Source organism: Cladophialophora immunda (assembly GCF_000835495.1).
Source record: "Cladophialophora immunda strain CBS 83496 unplaced genomic scaffold supercont1.3, whole genome shotgun sequence".
Taxonomy (NCBI): domain Eukaryota; kingdom Fungi; phylum Ascomycota; class Eurotiomycetes; order Chaetothyriales; family Herpotrichiellaceae; genus Cladophialophora; species Cladophialophora immunda.
This window is the reverse complement of record NW_015622543.1, coordinates 1,401,378-1,420,145: the sequence shown is the minus strand read 5'-3', so window position 1 is coordinate 1,420,145 and position 18,768 is coordinate 1,401,378. Positions and strand designations below refer to the sequence as shown.

Genomic DNA, 18,768 nt, shown 5'->3' with positions numbered 1-18,768 from the left:
GCACGACGAAGGAGGTGGGAAATTTTTTATGCGTTGTTTGAATGTGATATCGCCCGATACCCAGAATGAGGCCTTTGATCCCAAAGTCAGAGCCGAGCGCGCAGCCTGTTGTCGATATCTATATAAGTTGGATGTCAAATGTCGAGGTAGATATTTCACGGGGACGAAAAGACCGAGAGCAGAAACCCCCCGACAATCAATTCGGAAAGAAACCACCCCAGACCGTTTTCAACCCTCCTTTTTGTCTCCCAGCTCTTTCCTGCTAATCTGTAGTTACTCCGATGGAGTTTTCTGCAAAGAATGATTCGAGAGAGGGGGGAAAGCGCGAGAAAACATCTCTTTTTTTTTTTTTTCTTGGACTTCCTTTGGAGTGAGCCAGAATGCATCGAGGTAGAGATTGAAAAGGGAGAATCGTGTGGCCTGGACTGAATAGAGAGGAAATCTATAGGTCGATAGGTAGATGGTTGGACTGATAGTTGAATTACATCGCCAGGTGTGCTGGACTCTGGGGAATTTCCCAAGAAGCAAGGGCACAAAAGGGAGTAGAGGGTGCCCAAGAACAATATTCACCCGCTGGCGAGAGTCGGTCTGAAGAAGGAGTCCGACCGTCCTGTGTCAATACGTCGAAGGCGACCCAGGCTGTTGTGGCTGTATGAATGATTGGAGCTGCGGTTGTGGTCGCAGAAGTGGATATGACCTTGTCAGTGGTGGCGTTCGACAGGGATCATATACTGCGCGATGGGGGTATAGACAGGGGATCACATAGTCTGGGGGAGAAAACAGAAACAGTGAGATAGTGTGGGAAAGGATCGATTCCAGTCTGAATGGAGGAAACTTTCTGGCTTTGAATTTTTCTTTTTTGGGCTCTTCCCTACAAGGATTTCTGGTAGAGAGAGAAAGCAGATCCTGCGGAGCTGTCTGTCTGGTAGCAAGTCACCCACCCAACGGTCTATCGCTTGCCATAGGGGCAAGAACCCGTTCCGATTGCTTTTCCATGCCTGCCGTGAGGCAGATTATTCTTGACTCCTAGGCGCCTGTATGTCTTTTGCCTCCCGAAGAAATGCCTTCAGTGCCGTGTCAAATTGACTGACGGATGGAACGAGGTAAACATGAATCTGGTGACGAGGGTCCGGGGTCAATTTTGGACATGCGCCCAACCGACCGCCCAGCATCGCCATTCAAATCACATACTAGGGTGATTCTTTCCCTGAGAGCTGAAGTAAGACCCTCGCAGCGGCCGCCAACGCAGCCGTGAACAGTTCATATTCCAATGCTCTTCTCGAAAGATGCGTCATAACGCAGCGATCTCAACCTTTCATCTCCTCATCATCGTCTTCGGGCTCTTCGAAGTCGTCATCGTCGTCGTCATCATCATCATCCAAGTCGTCACCGGCGTCCTTGGACTTCTGCTCGGCTTCGGCCCAATCGATCTGCTTGCGGCGGGTTCGGGTTTCGACGATGTTTTCCAGCTCAATTGCTTCCATCTCATCATCTGAGTGACGAAATCAGTTTGAATCACCTTTCCGGAAAGCGGCGAACGAAGGATGGATGAATAGAAATATGACAAGGAATCGATGCATGAATCCCATCACAAGCGTGGTAGTGTGAGAGTTTATTCGCAAAGGGGGTAGATTGTACCTTCTTCTTCAGCTTCGGCTTCCAGTTGCTGAGGCAAAAATCATGTCAGAATGGTCCAGAAAATCAAATTTGAGTGTCGTAGACTTACCTCTATCTCTTCCTCTTCTTCCTCATCCTCGTCATCGACATCATCCTCCTCCATCATCTCGGGTTGCTCAACCGCCTTGCCCTTGCCTTTACCGGTGTCGGTGACTTCGCTTGTGTCCTTGGGGACGGTCTCGCCGTTTGCCGACATTTTGTAGTGCAGAGTTAAGAGAGGAGGGGCTCAAGGATGTCGAAGTAATAACGGAACAGGGTCGGAACCGAAAGAGCAGTTGGTGTTGAGTGCGCAAAGTGCGACAATTGCGGGTGGACAAACATGCGAGTTTGAGGCGCTGCGCGCTGCGCGACAGCACGCCAAGCAACGCAGGGCAGCTAACCTTTTTTGGATTGAAATGGTCACGTGAAAGAACTCACTGGCAAAGCTGGGCGACATATGCGTCACTTCATCAAGAGCTGTGGCATCCCTTCCTGTCCGCTGATTTCGCAACCGGCCTACAAATGCTACTGCAGTGGTGAGTTAACGAGAAACCTCATCTTGCTCAAGGCCTGATACTTAGATGGCTACGCAAGTTGACGCTGGTTATGAAGCAACAGAGCTCCGAGGCTACAGCGCAGATGTCTTATTAGGTGCAAAGAACAGGGGAAATTTTCAGCAATCCACTGTTTGTGTAATAGGTACCCAATCGTAAATTCTAACCTCTCGAGTGCTTTCACCTGGAATCATTGCAATCGTTATTGGATTCGACATATTTGCCACGAAGCAAGATATGGCGACTGCAGCTCTGATCGCTGCCATCATGACCGGCATGGTGCGGATATTACTACTGTGGCATGTACAAGTAGGCAAACCACATTCGATCAGGTGAAATGGCTATTACATTTCCTGGTTGATTATCGGCATGCTCAATTTGTGCCGAGGGATCCATGGCTCGGATATGGGGGATATCCTCGACAATACCATGACCAGAGAGATCTCGTTTCCCCTTTATCGAGAATCAAGTCGACGCCTTGAACGAACTGGCTGCCTTGATCTTGAAGATTTTGCAACCAATTATGGATGCTCCCGGGTTTAGTAAAACGTCAGCCATGGCTTCGTTCGCCTTGTGGTGAGATAAGTTGCCTGTATCTGTAGCATTCTCCAGAGCGTTTGATTTCGTCGCGTGATATTGTGAGAAAATATTGCTGATCTTTTAACCTTACCCTCAATTCCAATTCATGGCGGCTACCACAGAGGGTAATGAGGGAGAGACGCGGGAATGGAAGAACGAATGGGAAGCCATAGGGCTGGGACGGGACGGGAGAACAGGTTAGGCGAGGCGCCTCCACACAGTGCTCATGTTCTAGCACAGTCTTCCGGCCTGCATCTGCTTTGTTGCCCTGTACGACTTTTGGCGGGGAGGGATTGTTTTCATGCCATGGTGGGGATGTTGCACGGCGGCAGTGGATCACTGCGAATGACAAGCAGCTCGCATTGTGGCGATGGTTCACGTCAGAAGGAGAAAGAATTGGCTGATGTTCGTCAATGCAGCCGTTTCATCATGCTGACCCAGGTGTCGCAGTAAGTGGAAGCATCGTGAAAGATTCCTGACGGGTATCGAAGATGCAAGCATCAGGCGACTTTTTTCTTTTGTTTTCGCCTGGTTGCCCCTCCAATCACGCCTTGCAACCCACCTCAGCCTTGTCTCATGGAATTTGGCCGAAAATGGCTGTGATTGGTGCATGGCTTATGACGTAACCAGGCCCTCACTGCGGGACAGCTTCCATCCCTCACCAAAAAAAATAGAAGCCAGGCTACAGCTGCACCTAACCAAAGCTCCCTCTGGGCGAGACGAACAAGCAGGGCGTTCACGGTGAATCGTAGCGATGCTTCAGGTAGCTTCACAGCCCACTTCCAGGTACCGCCTGCGCCAGCTGGAAGAGGCCGGCAGCTTCCAGTGGGAACCAGTCCTGCAGCTAGAACAGTCACCATAGTTCCACGCACTTCTTCACGCTTCTACCACCTGCGTCCCGCCCTCGCCTTGGCAAAATTTTGACAACAACGAAATCCCATAAATCTCTGTGATCAGGCTCTGCCAGCCCTCTTTCTCACCATCAGATCACACATTCAGAAACAACTCCTCTATCAGGAACGAACAGTCTTTCCAAAAGACTCTTCATAATACACCTTATTCCCTTACCACACCCATCCCATTTTCCTTCCATCCTCCAGTAATCATGGCACCAGCCATTGGTATCGATCTAGGTACAACCTACTCGTGTGTAGGCGTCTTCCGAGATGACCGCATCGAGATTATTGCCAACGACCAGGGCAACCGAACCACTCCCTCGTTCGTTGCTTTCACCGACACAGAGCGTCTGATTGGTGATGCCGCAAAGAACCAAGTCGCGATGAACCCTCACAACACCGTCTTTGACGCCAAGCGACTGATTGGTCGGAAATTCAGCGATGCCGAAGTCCAAGCCGACATGAAGCACTTCCCCTTCAAGGTCATTGACAAGGGTGGCAAGCCAGTCATCCAGGTGGAGTTCAAAGGTGAAGAGAAGCAGTTCACACCCGAAGAGATCTCCTCCATGGTCTTGACCAAGATGAGAGAGACTGCGGAGTCATACCTCGGTGGCACAGTCAACAACGCAGTCATTACTGTCCCTGCCTACTTCAACGACTCTCAGCGCCAAGCTACCAAGGATGCTGGTCTGATCGCAGGCCTCAACGTCCTCCGTATCATCAACGAACCCACTGCTGCCGCCATTGCCTACGGTCTCGACAAGAAGGCTGAGGGTGAGCGCAATGTCCTCATCTTCGATCTTGGTGGTGGTACTTTCGATGTTTCTCTCTTGACCATTGAGGAGGGTATCTTCGAAGTCAAGTCCACTGCCGGCGACACTCACTTGGGTGGTGAAGACTTCGACAACCGTCTTGTCAACCACTTCGTTAACGAATTCAAACGCAAGCATCGGAAAGACTTGAGCAGCAATGCTCGGGCTCTGCGTCGTCTCCGAACTGCCTGTGAGCGTGCCAAGCGCACCCTGTCCTCGTCTGCACAGACCTCTATCGAAATCGATTCCCTCTACGAAGGCATCGACTTCTACACCTCGATCACCCGAGCCCGTTTCGAAGAGCTCTGCCAGGATCTCTTCCGATCTACTATGGAGCCTGTGGAGCGTGTCCTGCGTGATGCCAAGATCGACAAGTCTTCCGTTCACGAAATCGTCTTGGTCGGTGGTTCCACCCGTATCCCCAGAATCCAGAAGCTTGTTTCCGACTTCTTCAACGGCAAGGAGCCCAACAAATCAATCAACCCCGATGAGGCCGTCGCCTACGGTGCTGCCGTCCAAGCCGCTATCCTGTCTGGTGACACCTCGTCCAAGTCGACCAACGAGATCTTGCTCTTGGATGTCGCGCCACTGTCCCTCGGTATCGAGACTGCTGGTGGTGTCATGACTCCTCTCATCAAGCGCAACACCACCATCCCCACCAAGAAGTCCGAGACCTTCTCCACCTTCTCTGACAACCAGCCTGGTGTGCTTATTCAAGTCTACGAGGGTGAGCGTGCTCGCACCAAGGACAACAACCTGCTTGGCAAGTTCGAACTTTCCGGTATTCCCCCTGCTCCCCGTGGTGTTCCCCAGATCGAGGTCACATTCGATCTTGATGCCAACGGAATCATGAACGTCTCTGCCGTCGAGAAGGGCACTGGCAAGTCGAACAAGATTGTCATCACCAACGACAAGGGTCGTCTGTCCAAGGAAGAGATCGAGCGCATGCTTTCTGAGGCCGAGAAGTACAAGGCCGAAGACGAGGCTGAGTCTGCTCGTATCAGCGCCAAGAACGGCTTGGAGTCGTACGCCTATTCTCTCAAGAACACCTTGGCCGACTCCAAGGTCGATGAGAAACTCGACGCATCCGACAAGGAGAAGCTCAAGTCCGAAATCGACAAGATCATCTCGTGGCTCGACGAGAACCAGACCGCCACCAAGGAAGAGTACGAGTCTCAACAGAAGGAGCTTGAGGGTGTTGCCAACCCCATCATGATGAAATTCTACGGCGCTGGTGGTGAAGGTGGCATGCCCGGTGGAATGCCTGGTGGTGGTATGCCCGGCGGCCCTGGCGGATTCCCTGGCGCTGGCGGTGCTGGCCACGGCGATGACGGCCCAACTGTCGAGGAGGTTGACTAAATGGTTTCATAAACGACCAAAAGCACTTGATCATGAGCGGCTTGAATTCTTGTGTCAATCATACCGGCGTTGGCGGTGTCAATGGGATATGGAAATGATACCTCTTGCATGGCATAGAGTTTTTTTCGGCATCATCCTGTGAGTGGATTGATCAATGAGGTTTACGGGATCATCGCAACAAGTCCGATGGTCACTGGGGGAAGAGAGTCAGAGGAAAAGACCTGGCAGCTTAGAGTTAGCTTTCAATGCCAACACTTCATATTTCAAAATATGTTTCTTTGGTCTGTGCAGAATATCTTGTTGTGCTTGTAGCCGGTCTCGCGTTAATGTTTTTCTTTCGTCGTGAGCTCAAAGTTTTCATGGAATCTAAGCATTAACTTCAACAGCGACCCAGGTGTTTATATTCAAACATTCTCACATTGTCGTCATTCAAGTGACGGACTCCGCGCAGATTTACCGCACGTCCTTCACGATCTCCTCTTGATGAACTGAAAGGGTGTTTTGTCCCTTTGTCACGTGGCTGATCTGGCTAAAGATCTCCGTCATCCCGCAGACCCACTTCTATCATCTTGTCTTCACACTTGTCCTTGTAGATTCCAGTGTTTCGCACAAGTACGTCTTGAGTGATCCAGGGGTCTCTTCGCATGTTTTCATGACCGCAGCAGTCGAAACGTCAAATCCACAGTCTCCTGATCTCGGAGGCCGAGACGGATAAGGTTCCAGTAGGATCCTTAGCGCTTGCAAAGTCGTGTCTTGATGACTAAAACGGACGGAGTGGAAGTTGTAGAGAGGTGTCCTTTTCGTACCACTTACCACGAAAGAAGGGAAGCATATAACAGTCCGTGGAGTAAGTCTATCGGAGGATCTCTCCCTCCAAGGTGTACAGGTATATCTGGCAAGCTTGAGCTTTCCCAGGCCCGAGACTCCAACTTCAACAGCCACGTTTGTAGTTCTCTCCACATACCTTCGAGGTACGGTTTCCAAACTCATTTAACATCCAGCAACTTCCTTCTACACGCACGGCGAGGCAGACGTCGTCATGCATACCACCTTTGCGTTCCTGGTCAAGCTCCCCCACCTGTCCACCCAAGAGTTCATCACGTATTATGAGACGAAGCACATTCCCATGATCAACCGGCTGGCCGGCCCGGAGAACCAGCCCTTGGTATACAAGAGGCGATATACCCACCGGGATGACCCGGCGTTTGTGTTTGTGAGGGCGAGCGTCGATGCCAACGGTACGCCGGTACCCACTTTGCCGTCCGATTCAAAGGGCAACGGCACAGATCGAGCGAAAATGGAAGTAGATCCGGGGAACATTGACTTCGACGTCATGACTGAGATCGGCTTCGCCGATGAAGCGGCAAAGATGAGGTGGTTGATGGCATTGGGGCAGGGTGAGAACAGGAAGATGGTCATGGAGGACGAGGAGAGGTTTCTTTGGAGGGAACGCACGCGAGCTGTGGTGGTGGAGGAGTTTGTGAGTTTCGGATAAGGCTCGAGCAAGGTATTGGAGTCCTGGAAGACGAATGTGAGCATAGAGACACCGTGCGGCTGAGGAGGGTCAGCACCACCTGGAGAATGCGTCGTCGGAAGGAGATGGATTCCCAACGGCATGGCGGGCGTTGCTGTGCCACCCGAGGTATCAGCAAACACTCGAGCTGTCCAAGGATAAGTAGTCATTCCATGAAAGAAGCATCACGGGATCGTTCATATTATTGTGGAACATCAAAGAAGAGAAGTTGCCCTTGGAGGTTCTGTGACCATCGAGCCCGATATCGGTCGCTCCCTCATCGCCCTATAGCTCTCGCTTAAGCTCAGCTGCTCAGGCCAGCATATATGGCTCGCTTAAACCTTTCCACACCTCAACTCTGTATCCAATATTCACAAACTGCCAGACGACACTTTCCTTCAGCAATCTTGGCCACGGCCCCAGAAGATTACGCGGAAGAAACTGCGCCGGGAGTAGCACTGGAAAGGTGCAGGAAGCGATTCAGGATTCCGAAGGGATAAGGTAAACCCTTTATAGGCCGTCGATTTTAGCTTCCAGTGCATGACAGGCATGGCGATCTAAAGCCAACACCCCTGTACACGACCTTGGGATCAGCTGGGGACATCGTATCCTTTTGGTCAAGGGTTTGACTGTACGCGATTCGCAGACGGGTCGAGGGCGCCCCGTACCTACTCAGGTACTACGTCTTGGGTTTCTGTCACTCCCTTCGTAATACCCAATTACCAACACGTCGGCAACATCCTTGAACCCGGCAATGCGTTAAATCTCTTGGAATTGCACTACAGAAGCTCTATATTGAGATAATTCGCGCCTCCTGAAACCCGCTAGTGAAGACTTCTCTTTCCCACTAACGCTGGATCGTCCTGGTTGTTGATCGCCAGATTTACGACGCTCCAGCGGCTGCTGGAGGACCTTCTTATACTCGTAAATACAAGATCCAAGTCATATTCCCTTAGAACAAACCTCGTACAGTCCACAAAATCTCGCCTTTCCACGGTTGATATATTGGGATAGTGTTTTACAAGTCGCACAAAAACCGTTGAGTACACCCAACACTGTCTTCTGTACGATCATCCTTGTACTACAAGCGGAGTTGACTAGATAAGGATTGGACATCTATTTGAGATATATTCATGGTTTTCATTAAAGTCCAGTTGGTATGTGGCCTTCAATACCTATACAAGCACAACCTACTCCATCCATCACCTTTAATGGCTCGGCTGTCTTCGACTAGCAACAATAAGAGGCGCTTTTCTGCTAATCTAGAATAGTGTAGGCTTAACTTCGGTCGGTAAACGGGCAAGCCAATGTGGCGCCCTCAATACTCTTGAATGTGCCGATTCAGGTAGACAGCAAGCGCTCGCAATGAACATGATTCATTGCACAACCGGTTCAAGATCAGAAACGCAGGACTATACTTGAGAACTCCTAGCGACTCCGTTCCAGGAGCTTCAAAATGAATCTACAGACTTTCTATGGAGAGAATTCGTTACCTGTAGAGAAACAAACTATGTTTACAAAATCTCGCGCTTTTGGCTTCTGGAAGATATCGCACGCTGTGCGCCAAAATACTAGGATACGAATGGTTACTCTGTCCATTTCTATGAACCAGAGCGTGTAATACATTAAATCTAGCGCATCTGGACGTACTGTCACATAAGTAAACCTATATTTGTTAAGAGTGAGGTTTCCTTGATATCGATCCCTCTCACCTGCTAACCGCTTTGGGAGGTGAGAGGCGATGAGACTTCTTGAGCTTCTCGGCATGCAGGAAGATGACATCACTGTAGAGACTCAATCTCTTCGCTGGATAGAACGTCTTATCTTGTCAACAATGACTAACGAAACAGGATTGCTTTGTGAAGTGAACGCTGTTTTGAAGACTGTCGACAACAGTCCTCTGAATACAACGGACGGAATGTAGCCAATGAGACGAAATCAAACTTATTCCGTAAAGGGTTAAAGTCAAACCAAACGCTCTTTTATTGGCGGAGTTAATTGTGCTAGCCAAAAACAGGTCCTCGAAGATGCCGCGCTTTTTTGATTATGTCTTGTGGCAGAGAAATCTGGAGCCTTGGGACTGATAGCCATGGCATTCGTGCTTTTCACAATGCATGGCGTCTTCAACCTGCATATACGAGTGCCCGGGGGATCCCACCAATGGGCTGGCAGAGCTTCTACACGTCCTATTCGCCGGTGTTGGGCGGGGTAATTCATGTGAACGTTTGTCTAACTAGCTGCCAGTGAGCTTCTGAAGTCTGAACAATTCAACCGCTGTAACACGGCATAGTCTGACAAGGGAAAAGGAGCTCCAGGGGAAGAAACTTTGTGGATGACGGCTTCTACAAAGCCAGCTGCTGGCTCAACGCCCCAGTCCCCGACCGGAGGGAGAACCCACAGAAAAGACCTTCAAACCCCCCAAGAACCTAAACGGCGCTTCTGGTGAGCTGCAGCGAGCAAGGATGTCAGAGATGACTTGACATTGATCCGGTCTGCTTTGAGGCCGCCAAACGAGGTTGCCATAGCAAGGCTCATGCAAAGCACAAATCAAATTCTCCGCCCGAGACTTGCCAAGCAAATGGCTCGAGATCTAAGGTCGGTTGCTTTCAGCCGAAATATCCAGGGGTCGAAATGCACAATTTGTGAGTTGGGCCGTCTGCGGCGCAGTTACTGCCTCCGCAGCGTTTCGAAGACCATGACTAAGGCAAAGTTAAGTGACATCGTCTGAGAGAATGTAAAGCAGCGGAGGCACGGGCAGCTAAAGCAGCTCGAAGCCGAGCCGTGGTTGAAGTCTGAAAGGAATATACAAATAACGGACCAAATCTTCTCTCCTACGAGATTTCACGACACTGGCACTCGCAAAAGAGAAGATGGCTACGACAACCACAATTCACTCTTGGATACACCACGACAGCCAAGCAGATCGCAAAAGCCTGTCATCACAGAAGAGCCAGGTGTTTCGGCATGTGGCTGCCCACCGAAAATGGAAACGACTCCAGCGGACGTGGAACCTACGGGCCTCGGCTCTCACCTTGTACCATACATTCCAAGACCAAGGGAAGCAGAGCCCTCAGCTCGAAACCTATTTTGCTGGTTCCTACGATCCCTTTGACAGTCTAGCCATCCCCCATACCTCTCAGATCGACGAGTTGCTGCAATTCGACCGGATACATCTCTCCCCGGCATTTGGAAGCTCAAAGATCCCTCTTCACCCATCTGCGGCATATCTTCAAGATGAATTGGCCGCATACGGCTTTTTGGCCCGTATTGCAGCCATCAAGGCGCGATGCAATCCCGATCAAGAGGCCTTCAATGTTGTTCTTAAACTGAAGGCGAAGGCAATGCAGCAACTCCGCACAAACCTTTCTCAGACAGATTTCTCTCGTCTCCCCCTGGCAGTCATGTCTCTTCTATATGCAGAGACATGGTGCCGCAACCTCGAAGCTGTGGCTGTCCACTTGGGCCAGCTAGAGGTTATCAACAACCGCTATGAACTCAGCGCTGCAGACCTCATCTGCATTCTCCACTCGGATATCCAACGTGCTAGCTTGACACTGGAAAACCCGCTATTCATGATGGACAACAACGCATGGGAAATCCTTGAGGCTGATTGTGCAGGCTTTCTATGGCCTGAATGGCCTGAGGCTGACGCCGCAAACAACATTCAATGTCCTCAGCGACGACTTCTGCTCGATATGAGAAATGCTCTCGTGGCCTTGGATATACTGAAAGCGTCCGAGACACTCCAGGCCGGTCAACAAGCTGTCATCATCAAGTTCCTTCACATAATGAGGGCAATTCTGGAACGGTACAATACAAGCTCTGACAACATCGAGCAATGCGCGGCGCTGGCAGCTCTCTACCGGCTTCGTCTCGAGGCCAATATGGAGCGGATCCCGCTTTTCGGAATCACTTGTTTTGATGCAGGAAAGGTGATCCTTCCGAAACTCAAAGAATTGCTTACCACAATATCTAACGACCCGCCAAATATGCGCCTGTGGATATTGTTCGTGGGGACGATGTCAAGCGACGACTGGTTCAAGGAGGAATTCAAGATGCAAGCAGACAGGTTGGGGCTCGTGGACTCCGAGGATGTCAAAGCGGTTCTGAACGTCTTTGAGCACCGGGATTTACCAGATTCGCGGATCGACCATTTAATTCGTTCGTCACTCTCGAGGGTGATCTAATCAACAGGATTTCTGGGAGCGACCGTAGTCCTGCAGAGTGTCCACAAAGGGCTTTATGCATGGGCTACCTCGGGTGTAGTATCTCTAGTAATATTGTTGGGCGAGTACTGTTCGCCTTATCGGTTTGTCAGGAGCAGGGAGTAAACAATTTTGGGGTAGCTTGCCGCAAGGCTGCGAGCTCCGCATATGCAGGAGACTTTTGTATTCCCAAACCAGGACTAGCTTGGATCTAAAGCGGCGCTCCAGTCGGTGCGCTAGCGCCTTCCTAAAACTACGTCGTTTTGCTTACGAGTTTTTGGCGTTTCTCTTGCACACCAAATTCGATCGTTTTCGCAGAAAGATCACGATCGTTACCCTTGAAGCCTGGGCAGGCAGGATCATGGTTGAAGAGATGCCTCACCTGGGCCTGTTACCTAGTGCTTCCTGCTCCGAAGCGCCTCCAAATGACAGACCACAAGCCTGCCGGAGTGACAGTGGTGGAGGGTCCTTCTCAAGATGAATGGACTTCCATCAAAGGCGTATTCATCGAACTCTACGTGCACCAGGGAAAGAAGCTCTCCGAGATCCAGCAGATACTCGCTGATCAATATAATTTCCATGCAACGTGGGTTACTTGTGTGATCAGCGTCTTTGGGTCTTGGCTGATCTGGCTCATCCATGCAGGGAAAAGGCTTTCAAGAGACGGATTGCGCTGTGGGGGGCCTTCAAGAATTACAAAGCCGCCGAGAAGGAGGCGGTCGTGGGCTTGATGGCGCGATCTACATGCACGGACGAAGCCACACCTCCGGTTCAACTGCGTGGGAAACCCGTCAAATGGGACCGAATCAAACGATTCAGCAGACCTCAGGGGCGAAAGCGAACACGGCGAGCAACCGGAGTGCCACCGATAGGCGAGAAGATTCACCTGGACCTACACCCGAACGCCTTTCGGTCGACCGTAGACGTTGACGAACGCATTCTGTTCTTGACCAAGTCGTATCTAGATTGGAACGTTTCGTTCTGGAGTCCCTTAGGCTTCGCGAATCGACAGCAACGACAGGAGCCCCCGTCCTTTGACCCCCAAAGTGGTGATGGCGTTTCGCGCGTGTTCAACAAGTGTTTCTACAACGCCATCCCCCTGCTATTGACGAATAATACAGTCGAGGCGTTCAAGGAAATTAACCTGGCCTGCAGTCTTGCGTCGCATTGTATCCAGAAGTCTCCCTACTGGATATTCCTGCGACTCCTTCGCCTGTACTCGTATCCGCTTTGGGGCCGATTCCCGGATGTCCGGCGCCAGATAGTTCACTTCCTTCAAGCCCTAGCCGGCCGCACTCTGACCGAGGGCCATGTCTTGAAGCCCTTGCTCAAGATGTGGACGCAGGGGGAGATCGACACCAACGCCGGCCGAGTGGCGTCCATTCTCCGCCTTTCTTCCGACAAGTTTGGCCCTGCCAGCGGCCTGGACGTCGAGGAGTGGGCCTGGATCCAGGACGAGATCTGCTCTCTCAACTACCAGCGGCGAGAATTCCACGACGCGCTCCGCATCGCCCAGAGGCTTGCCCACGACCCCAACGTGCCCCGCGGCGTGCACATCACGTCCCTGCAGATGATTGCGAGGCAGCACCTCCAACACGGCAACATCGACGCCGCCGAGCCCGTCCTCCTCGAGACCCTCAAGCTGTGCGACGGCTTCGAGCTCGCCGACGACAGGGCCCGGTTCCTGCAGCAGACGTTCTCCGACATGGGGTACATGCATGACGCCCGACAGGACCGCGCCCAGAGCTCCCACTACTACCAGCGGGCCCTCGAGAAGGCGATCCAGGTGCAAAACACGGCAAACATCGCGTCGATCCGTTGTCGCGTGGAGGCCATGGCCAAGCTCCGTGGCGACCGGCAGGGAGGCCAGGCGGAGGCGCAACAGGGCAATAGTAGCTGGGCGCTCTGGGCCTTTTGTCGCCCGTATTCTTGAACGTCAACAGAGAAGGGGAGTTTGGACGGTTTTTATTTTGATTGGTGTCAATGCGAGAGATGGAAGTGGGAGCCACAGCACTAGGCTATTTAGTATTGAGGGATTCGAGCCATCTATGTATCCATAAGGCACAGGTCTCTGATCGCTTTCCCTCGAATATCATCTATCCCTCTGGGCTTCACAATGTACTCAATGATCGATAGCCGGTCACTCGAAAATCTAAGCATCCAGCTAGTTGAGTGCCGCATCGACTGTGTTCGTCCCCGAATACCCACCCAAACAGACCTTGTCAGGCTCGCATGACATATCCAGCAAGAAGAGAGGACCCCTTGCGACAAGATCCCACACAAAAACAAGATACCCTTTGCCAATAGCTGTTCCGATAGTTGACGAAGAGTTCTCTTCGTCTCGTGCCGCAGATGATTCCCATGAACGATCACAGCCGTGGTCCCATTTTGAGGCCGACTTCCTCAACATACGTTGCCTGAAGACGCCAATTAATTTTTCCGACAAGGTTTCGTGCATGCCTTTGCGACTTAGCGTTCTCACCGGTTGTTTTGCAGGGTTGAAAGGCCCCCTTTTTCTTTTCCACCCAACGTTCCAAATATGCCCCAGGTCAGCCACAGTCATACCTTCTGCTCGGTCTCGATGTCATCGATTTCTTTGATGACTGGCCCCTTAAGCACGCTTGGTGGCAGTGCCGACGGGATAGAGCAGAGCTTCTGCGTGCAGGTCCTGATCAAACCGAAATGCATCATTGCCGGGATCTCCGTCTTCATCCAGGAGCCTAGACCGAGAAATTTCTGTTACAATGCGTACGTGAGTGCCTCTGAGCCTCCACTTGACCACGTATTGGCACTGGTAATACAAGATTCTGTTCCTCATCCTCTCGAGAGGCATGGCCGAGACATCGTCTTTGGAGAGAAAGATCACAGGTGGGAAGGACTCGAAACGGCCCCTTGCTTCTGAAAATCTTGTCCCTTCTGTGATTTTAGGAGTATCGGGCTTTTGCCAGCAGATCATATTCTCCAGAAACCAACCTTGCTTGCCCGCTTGGTTTGTGACGACTTGGTCGAGGCGCAAGTGGCTCTGGCCTCGGAGCAAAATGCTCTGGTTCGAGTCGAGTGGTTGCCCATCCCGGTTGAAGAAATTGGCCACTTGTTCATTTTGCACATTTGACTGAAGATCTCGTGTAGGCCTCGGCTCCATATGGTCGTTGTCTTGAAAAGCCCAAGTGAAGTATTCACGTTGCATCATCCTTGTTCGAGGGGCGGAATGATTCGCAAGCAGCAACAGGCCACCCAGGGCCACAAAGTGTACATTGTACTGATCTCCGGGAGCCACCAAGAAATTGACATAGACCGGGAATGGTTTCGAACCAAGATGGTCCGTCGAATCGTTCACGGCTTTGCGAATCTCTGCCTGAACATGAAGATTGGAACTGGCACCGCCACAAACAAGGATTTCATCCACAGGTAGTGCTTGCTTTCCAGCCCTCTTTTTCGCATCAGCAAGATGGTGCAGAGTGCGAGTTATGGTCAAAATGATAGCATCCAGGGACCGTTTGTAGACTTTCTTCATGTTCTCCTCCTTAAGCCGAATGCCGAACCCGCCACAGAACATGCTGGCGCGGATGAAGGGAACACCTTTGACCGTTAGGAGGCGGGCGCTGGTGTTGGCAGGATGCCTCTTTTCCTGCTCGAACGCTTCGGCAATCTCCTCTTTGAGCATAGTTCTTGTCAATCCACGTCTCTCAATCTTTTTGACAGATTCCGGACCAGGAGCCCCTACTCTTCCTCTGAAGCTCTGAACTTGCAATCTCGCCTCGGAAATACGTGTTTCTCGAATTTCACGCAACACCTGACCGAGGTCTGGGATGGCTCGCATCACACATGCCACAGCATCTCTGTTGACTTCGGAACCGCCTACCCATTCTGTGACTGCTGGAAGCATTTCGGTGACTTTCGACGGAGACTTACTTTCGATTGACCAAACCTGCATATCAGCGGAACCTCCACCTATATCGACGAGCATATAGGAATTCTGTGGCGACAGCTTTTTGTGTCTGAGAGTTGCCAAATAGTATTCGAGCGCTGCTGCAGGCTCAGAAACCAAGTAGGGCCAAGGTTCCCGTATACCAGCACTCTTGGCAGCTGCGAGAATGTGTTGCTTATGAATGGTTGAGCAGTCTGCTGGAATCGCGACCGCGATGTGAATGTTTCGGGCCTTTGCGAGGAGCCTATCCAGGTCTGAAGGCCGCTCGAGACTGGGCCACTCGAGTTCGGGATGATTGTCAATCGCCCATTTAATGGCGCATTGAAGAAGCCATCGTAGAAGCTGGGCAAACACCTCCAGGGAGGCCATGGCGCTCTGCAAGCCTTTTCGTTCCTCCGAGGATTCGTCAAGTTGATGGCTGGTACCGAATTCGCCAACAGCACTCAAATTTTGTTTCATCTTGAAATGCAAATTCTCCATAAGCCCTTGCAACTGTGAAATCTCATCTTCAGGCTTCCTCTGTGCCGCCATTTGACCTTTATAGATCATGGGTTTGAGGTATCGAATGACTTCGTGAGCCTCGATCTCGTTGTTCTCGAGGGCCTTGTCAACCTCATGGCCGAAAAGTGGTATGCGAATTGGCTGCCTGTTGCGGGCCATGTTCTTGAATGCGACTTGGGAACGGGCGATGTAGTTGCCGTCAGGGAATTTCACCTTCTCCAGTCTCTTCAGATCGATTTTCTCTGGAGATTCCGTGTTTTCAAGGACGCAGATGGCCGCCTTGCAGAACTCTGTGCCAGGATCGAGCGAAACGAGAACATTGTAAATGGTCTTTTTGCGGCCCTTGGATTTCGATGATGTGAGTGACGCTTGCTGGAGAGAACCTTGTTGTGCATCGGTTTTCGCGGCTATGAGATTTCGGCTTCTTGCTAGAGTTGATGCCTGTGTCGCTCTGCTTTCGTTTAGATCCCGGAGTGCCAGACCCAGTTGACTCCCTGACTGGGCTTGCTACATTCTGTGTAGCCATAAAGGTGTTGTTGGTACTGGTCTGCTTCAGGTGAGTGGATATGTGTCAAGTAAGTGATGAAGTTGTTGAATGGTAGAGAGTTCAGGCCTCGCAGGAGACGCAGATATTTGAATGGTCTGAACATGATGAACTGAAGGTAGTAGAACATCTCTGCCTCTCCACGCGACAGCAACAAACCCCTCAAGGCAGCGAAGACAGTGAAGGCGAGGCTGTGCCTTTGTGATTGCCTGATATCAACCATTCTTGGCCGAGAGCACCACTGCCCGGATAATGCTCGTTGACACCGTTTGAGACCTTTTCCTTTGCGAGCTGATTTCAGTTTCATCCAACCCAGCTTGGGCATTGCGTCTGAATTCAAAGATGGCGGGAAAAGGGGATCCGCGTGGTAGCAAACAAAGACGCCATCCAAGGCTCACCGCTCACATTCTTGGACCAACAGGTCAATTTCCCGCCGTGCATTCCAAGCCAGGAATGTTTTACTGCTCTTCTCGCTCTTGCCCCTGCCAGCCCAGTATTTCTCATGCTCCTTCCTCTGCCTTCCAATCCAGCAACCACTCCTTTTCTTCGATCATACTCTGCTCTTCCATCGGCAGCTGTGCCCAAGGCACATCTTTGAAACCCGAGCTTCTCCTTACTGTCGCAACAGACACAATGGCCAGAAAGCGGCGCCAGTGGTCAGTAGAAGAGACAAAGGGACTATACAAGGCGCTGGACGAGAGCGTCAACGAAGGCGCCAACACCTTTGCCCAGTCGGTGGAAAAGATCAAACAGCACCTCCTCACGATTCTGAAGAAGGGGAACTCGCAATTGAGCGAGAAGCAAGTCAAGACCAAGCTGCACGGACTGGGCAAGAAGGTCGGCGTCAGTGGGGAGAAGCTTGTCAGCGAATGGGATCGACATCGACGACAGTTTGTCGCCAGAAGCCACCACCAACAAAGTGCCTCTCCGCCCCCAGGGACTTCAAGCCTGCACGGCAGCAATTCAGTTCCACCGCAGGATCCAGAGCAGCAATCGGTTGACCCCTTATCGCCAGTAGCCAGCAATGCACCTGCGCCAGCTACTGACAATCCCCCTTCTTCTTCTTCTTCTTCGAGTGGAAGCCTATCGTACGATGCTGCATCAAACGCAGCGCATGAAATCGACAACTCGTCCCCGAAGCCCTTTAATCGTGTCCTCGCTCTCCTGTCCAGAGTAAAGCTTCCAGGCTATGAATCCTTCGATGATATACTCAATACAGCCTGGTCAATCTCCGGTGAGGCCCGGCGATGGGGCGATGGACCGTCCAATATCGACTCTTTTCGCTCATTCGCCGGGATTACACTTGATATCGAACATGGCATCGACGCCTTTTGCAAGGCTTTCCCTATTGCCCACCTGACATCATCCAACCTTACCCGGGCTTCACTCAGATTGGGCCGGACGCTATGCCTGTTGTGGGACCGAACCAGTGTAGACAGCACTTTGAATAGCCTTCTTGCCGACCCGTTCATAAGTACCCAGGTTATTCTTCGCGCATTTGCCGGGGCTGCCATATTTGTGAGTCGTGCCTTGTCTTTGAATGTTCATTCATGAAAAGATAGCGTCTTAAAACACCTCTTCAGCGTCGCTAATCGAAAGATATCCAGGAGTGGGTGTTCGTAGACGCAGACTCCCCTTTCTCCCTTTCGTGTCCAACTGCGATACCAAAACCTATGAGTGGTAATCTTCTTGAGTTTTGCGAAGAATGTAAGTCCTTTCTAGAAGAGAAACCTCATGCCATCAAGCTAACTAGATTCAGACTTGCCGGTATTTGCCGCATCAATGGAAACGGAAGAAAAGTTGTCCTATCTGGATCTCGTCATCAAACCCATGATTCCGGGCCTTGCGCGTCAGTTTGCAAAGGATCTCTTCGATGCTCTTGTCAGCCTCTGTGTTTCTCCCGCTCCGCCTGCCAATCTGATGCAGTGGGAGCACCCGACCCATGAAGCCCAAGCCGCGAGTGGAGGAGGACTTTCAGACTACCGGCTCGATCATCAGTTCCAGTTCCATCGAAAGTTGGAAGACGCATTCCTGGCCGCCCTGAAGTTCAGCTTGATCATACGAAGGGCGAAACCCGGCCTCGAATTCCAGCTGCAGTATCCCAAAATCGGGGCGTGTTTCGACCATGAAACCATGACCTCGGCGGACAGAAGATCTAATGGCTCGAAGCTGAGCCAGGACAACAAGGTGGCCCTTGCTCTGTGTCCGATCATTTGGGAAA

At 51.4% G+C, this 18,768-nt stretch overlaps 4 protein-coding genes across 4 annotated transcripts; 3 read left to right on the top strand and 1 right to left on the bottom strand.

Moving 5' to 3' along the window:
• Positions 1 to 801: 801 nt before the first annotated feature.
• Positions 802 to 1,978, bottom strand: PV07_05022 (uncharacterized protein). Its single transcript, XM_016391891.1, has 3 exons — positions 1,727 to 1,978; positions 1,639 to 1,666; positions 802 to 1,492 (listed from the first exon to the last, which is right to left on the bottom strand). The coding sequence occupies exons 1-3, from the start codon at positions 1,871 to 1,873 to the stop codon at positions 1,308 to 1,310; spliced, it is 360 nt and encodes a 119-aa protein (XP_016249410.1). The 5' UTR covers positions 1,874 to 1,978; the 3' UTR covers positions 802 to 1,307.
• Positions 1,979 to 3,497: 1,519 nt separating this feature from the next.
• Positions 3,498 to 6,127, top strand: PV07_05021 (hsp72-like protein). Its single transcript, XM_016391890.1, has one exon. The coding sequence runs from the start codon at positions 3,895 to 3,897 to the stop codon at positions 5,854 to 5,856; it is 1,962 nt and encodes a 653-aa protein (XP_016249409.1). The 5' UTR covers positions 3,498 to 3,894; the 3' UTR covers positions 5,857 to 6,127.
• A 554-nt stretch (positions 6,128 to 6,681) lies between these two features.
• On the top strand, positions 6,682 to 7,715 carry PV07_05020 (uncharacterized protein). The gene is made up of 2 exons (XM_016391889.1): positions 6,682 to 6,802; positions 6,858 to 7,715. The coding sequence occupies exon 2, from the start codon at positions 6,896 to 6,898 to the stop codon at positions 7,349 to 7,351; it is 456 nt and encodes a 151-aa protein (XP_016249408.1). The 5' UTR covers positions 6,682 to 6,802; positions 6,858 to 6,895; the 3' UTR covers positions 7,352 to 7,715.
• A 4,159-nt stretch (positions 7,716 to 11,874) lies between these two features.
• Positions 11,875 to 13,655, top strand: PV07_05019 (uncharacterized protein). Its single transcript, XM_016391888.1, has 2 exons — positions 11,875 to 12,160; positions 12,220 to 13,655. Exons 1-2 carry the CDS (start codon positions 12,000 to 12,002, stop codon positions 13,505 to 13,507), a joined length of 1,449 nt encoding a protein of 482 aa, XP_016249407.1. The 5' UTR covers positions 11,875 to 11,999; the 3' UTR covers positions 13,508 to 13,655.
• Positions 13,656 to 18,768: the final 5,113 nt, after the last annotated feature.

Bases quoted from the DNA above. Each gene is read 5' to 3' on its own strand.
- PV07_05022 (XM_016391891.1), bottom strand. From the start codon at position 1,873: ATGTCGGCAAACGGCGAGACCGTCCCCAAGGACACAAGCGAAGTCACC. The intron at 1,667-1,726 runs GTAAGTCTACGA...TTTTTGCCTCAG, and splicing joins AAGAAGAGGAAGAGATAGAG to CAACTGGAAGCCGAAGCTGA. The intron at 1,493-1,638 runs GTACAATCTACC...TTCGTCACTCAG, and splicing joins AGCCGAAGCTGAAGAAGAAG to ATGATGAGATGGAAGCAATT.
- PV07_05021 (XM_016391890.1), top strand. From the start codon at position 3,895: ATGGCACCAGCCATTGGTATCGATCTAGGTACAACCTACTCGTGTGTA.
- PV07_05020 (XM_016391889.1), top strand. From the start codon at position 6,896: ATGCATACCACCTTTGCGTTCCTGGTCAAGCTCCCCCACCTGTCCACC.
- PV07_05019 (XM_016391888.1), top strand. From the start codon at position 12,000: ATGACAGACCACAAGCCTGCCGGAGTGACAGTGGTGGAGGGTCCTTCT. The intron at 12,161-12,219 runs GTGGGTTACTTG...TCATCCATGCAG, and splicing joins CAATATAATTTCCATGCAAC to GGAAAAGGCTTTCAAGAGAC.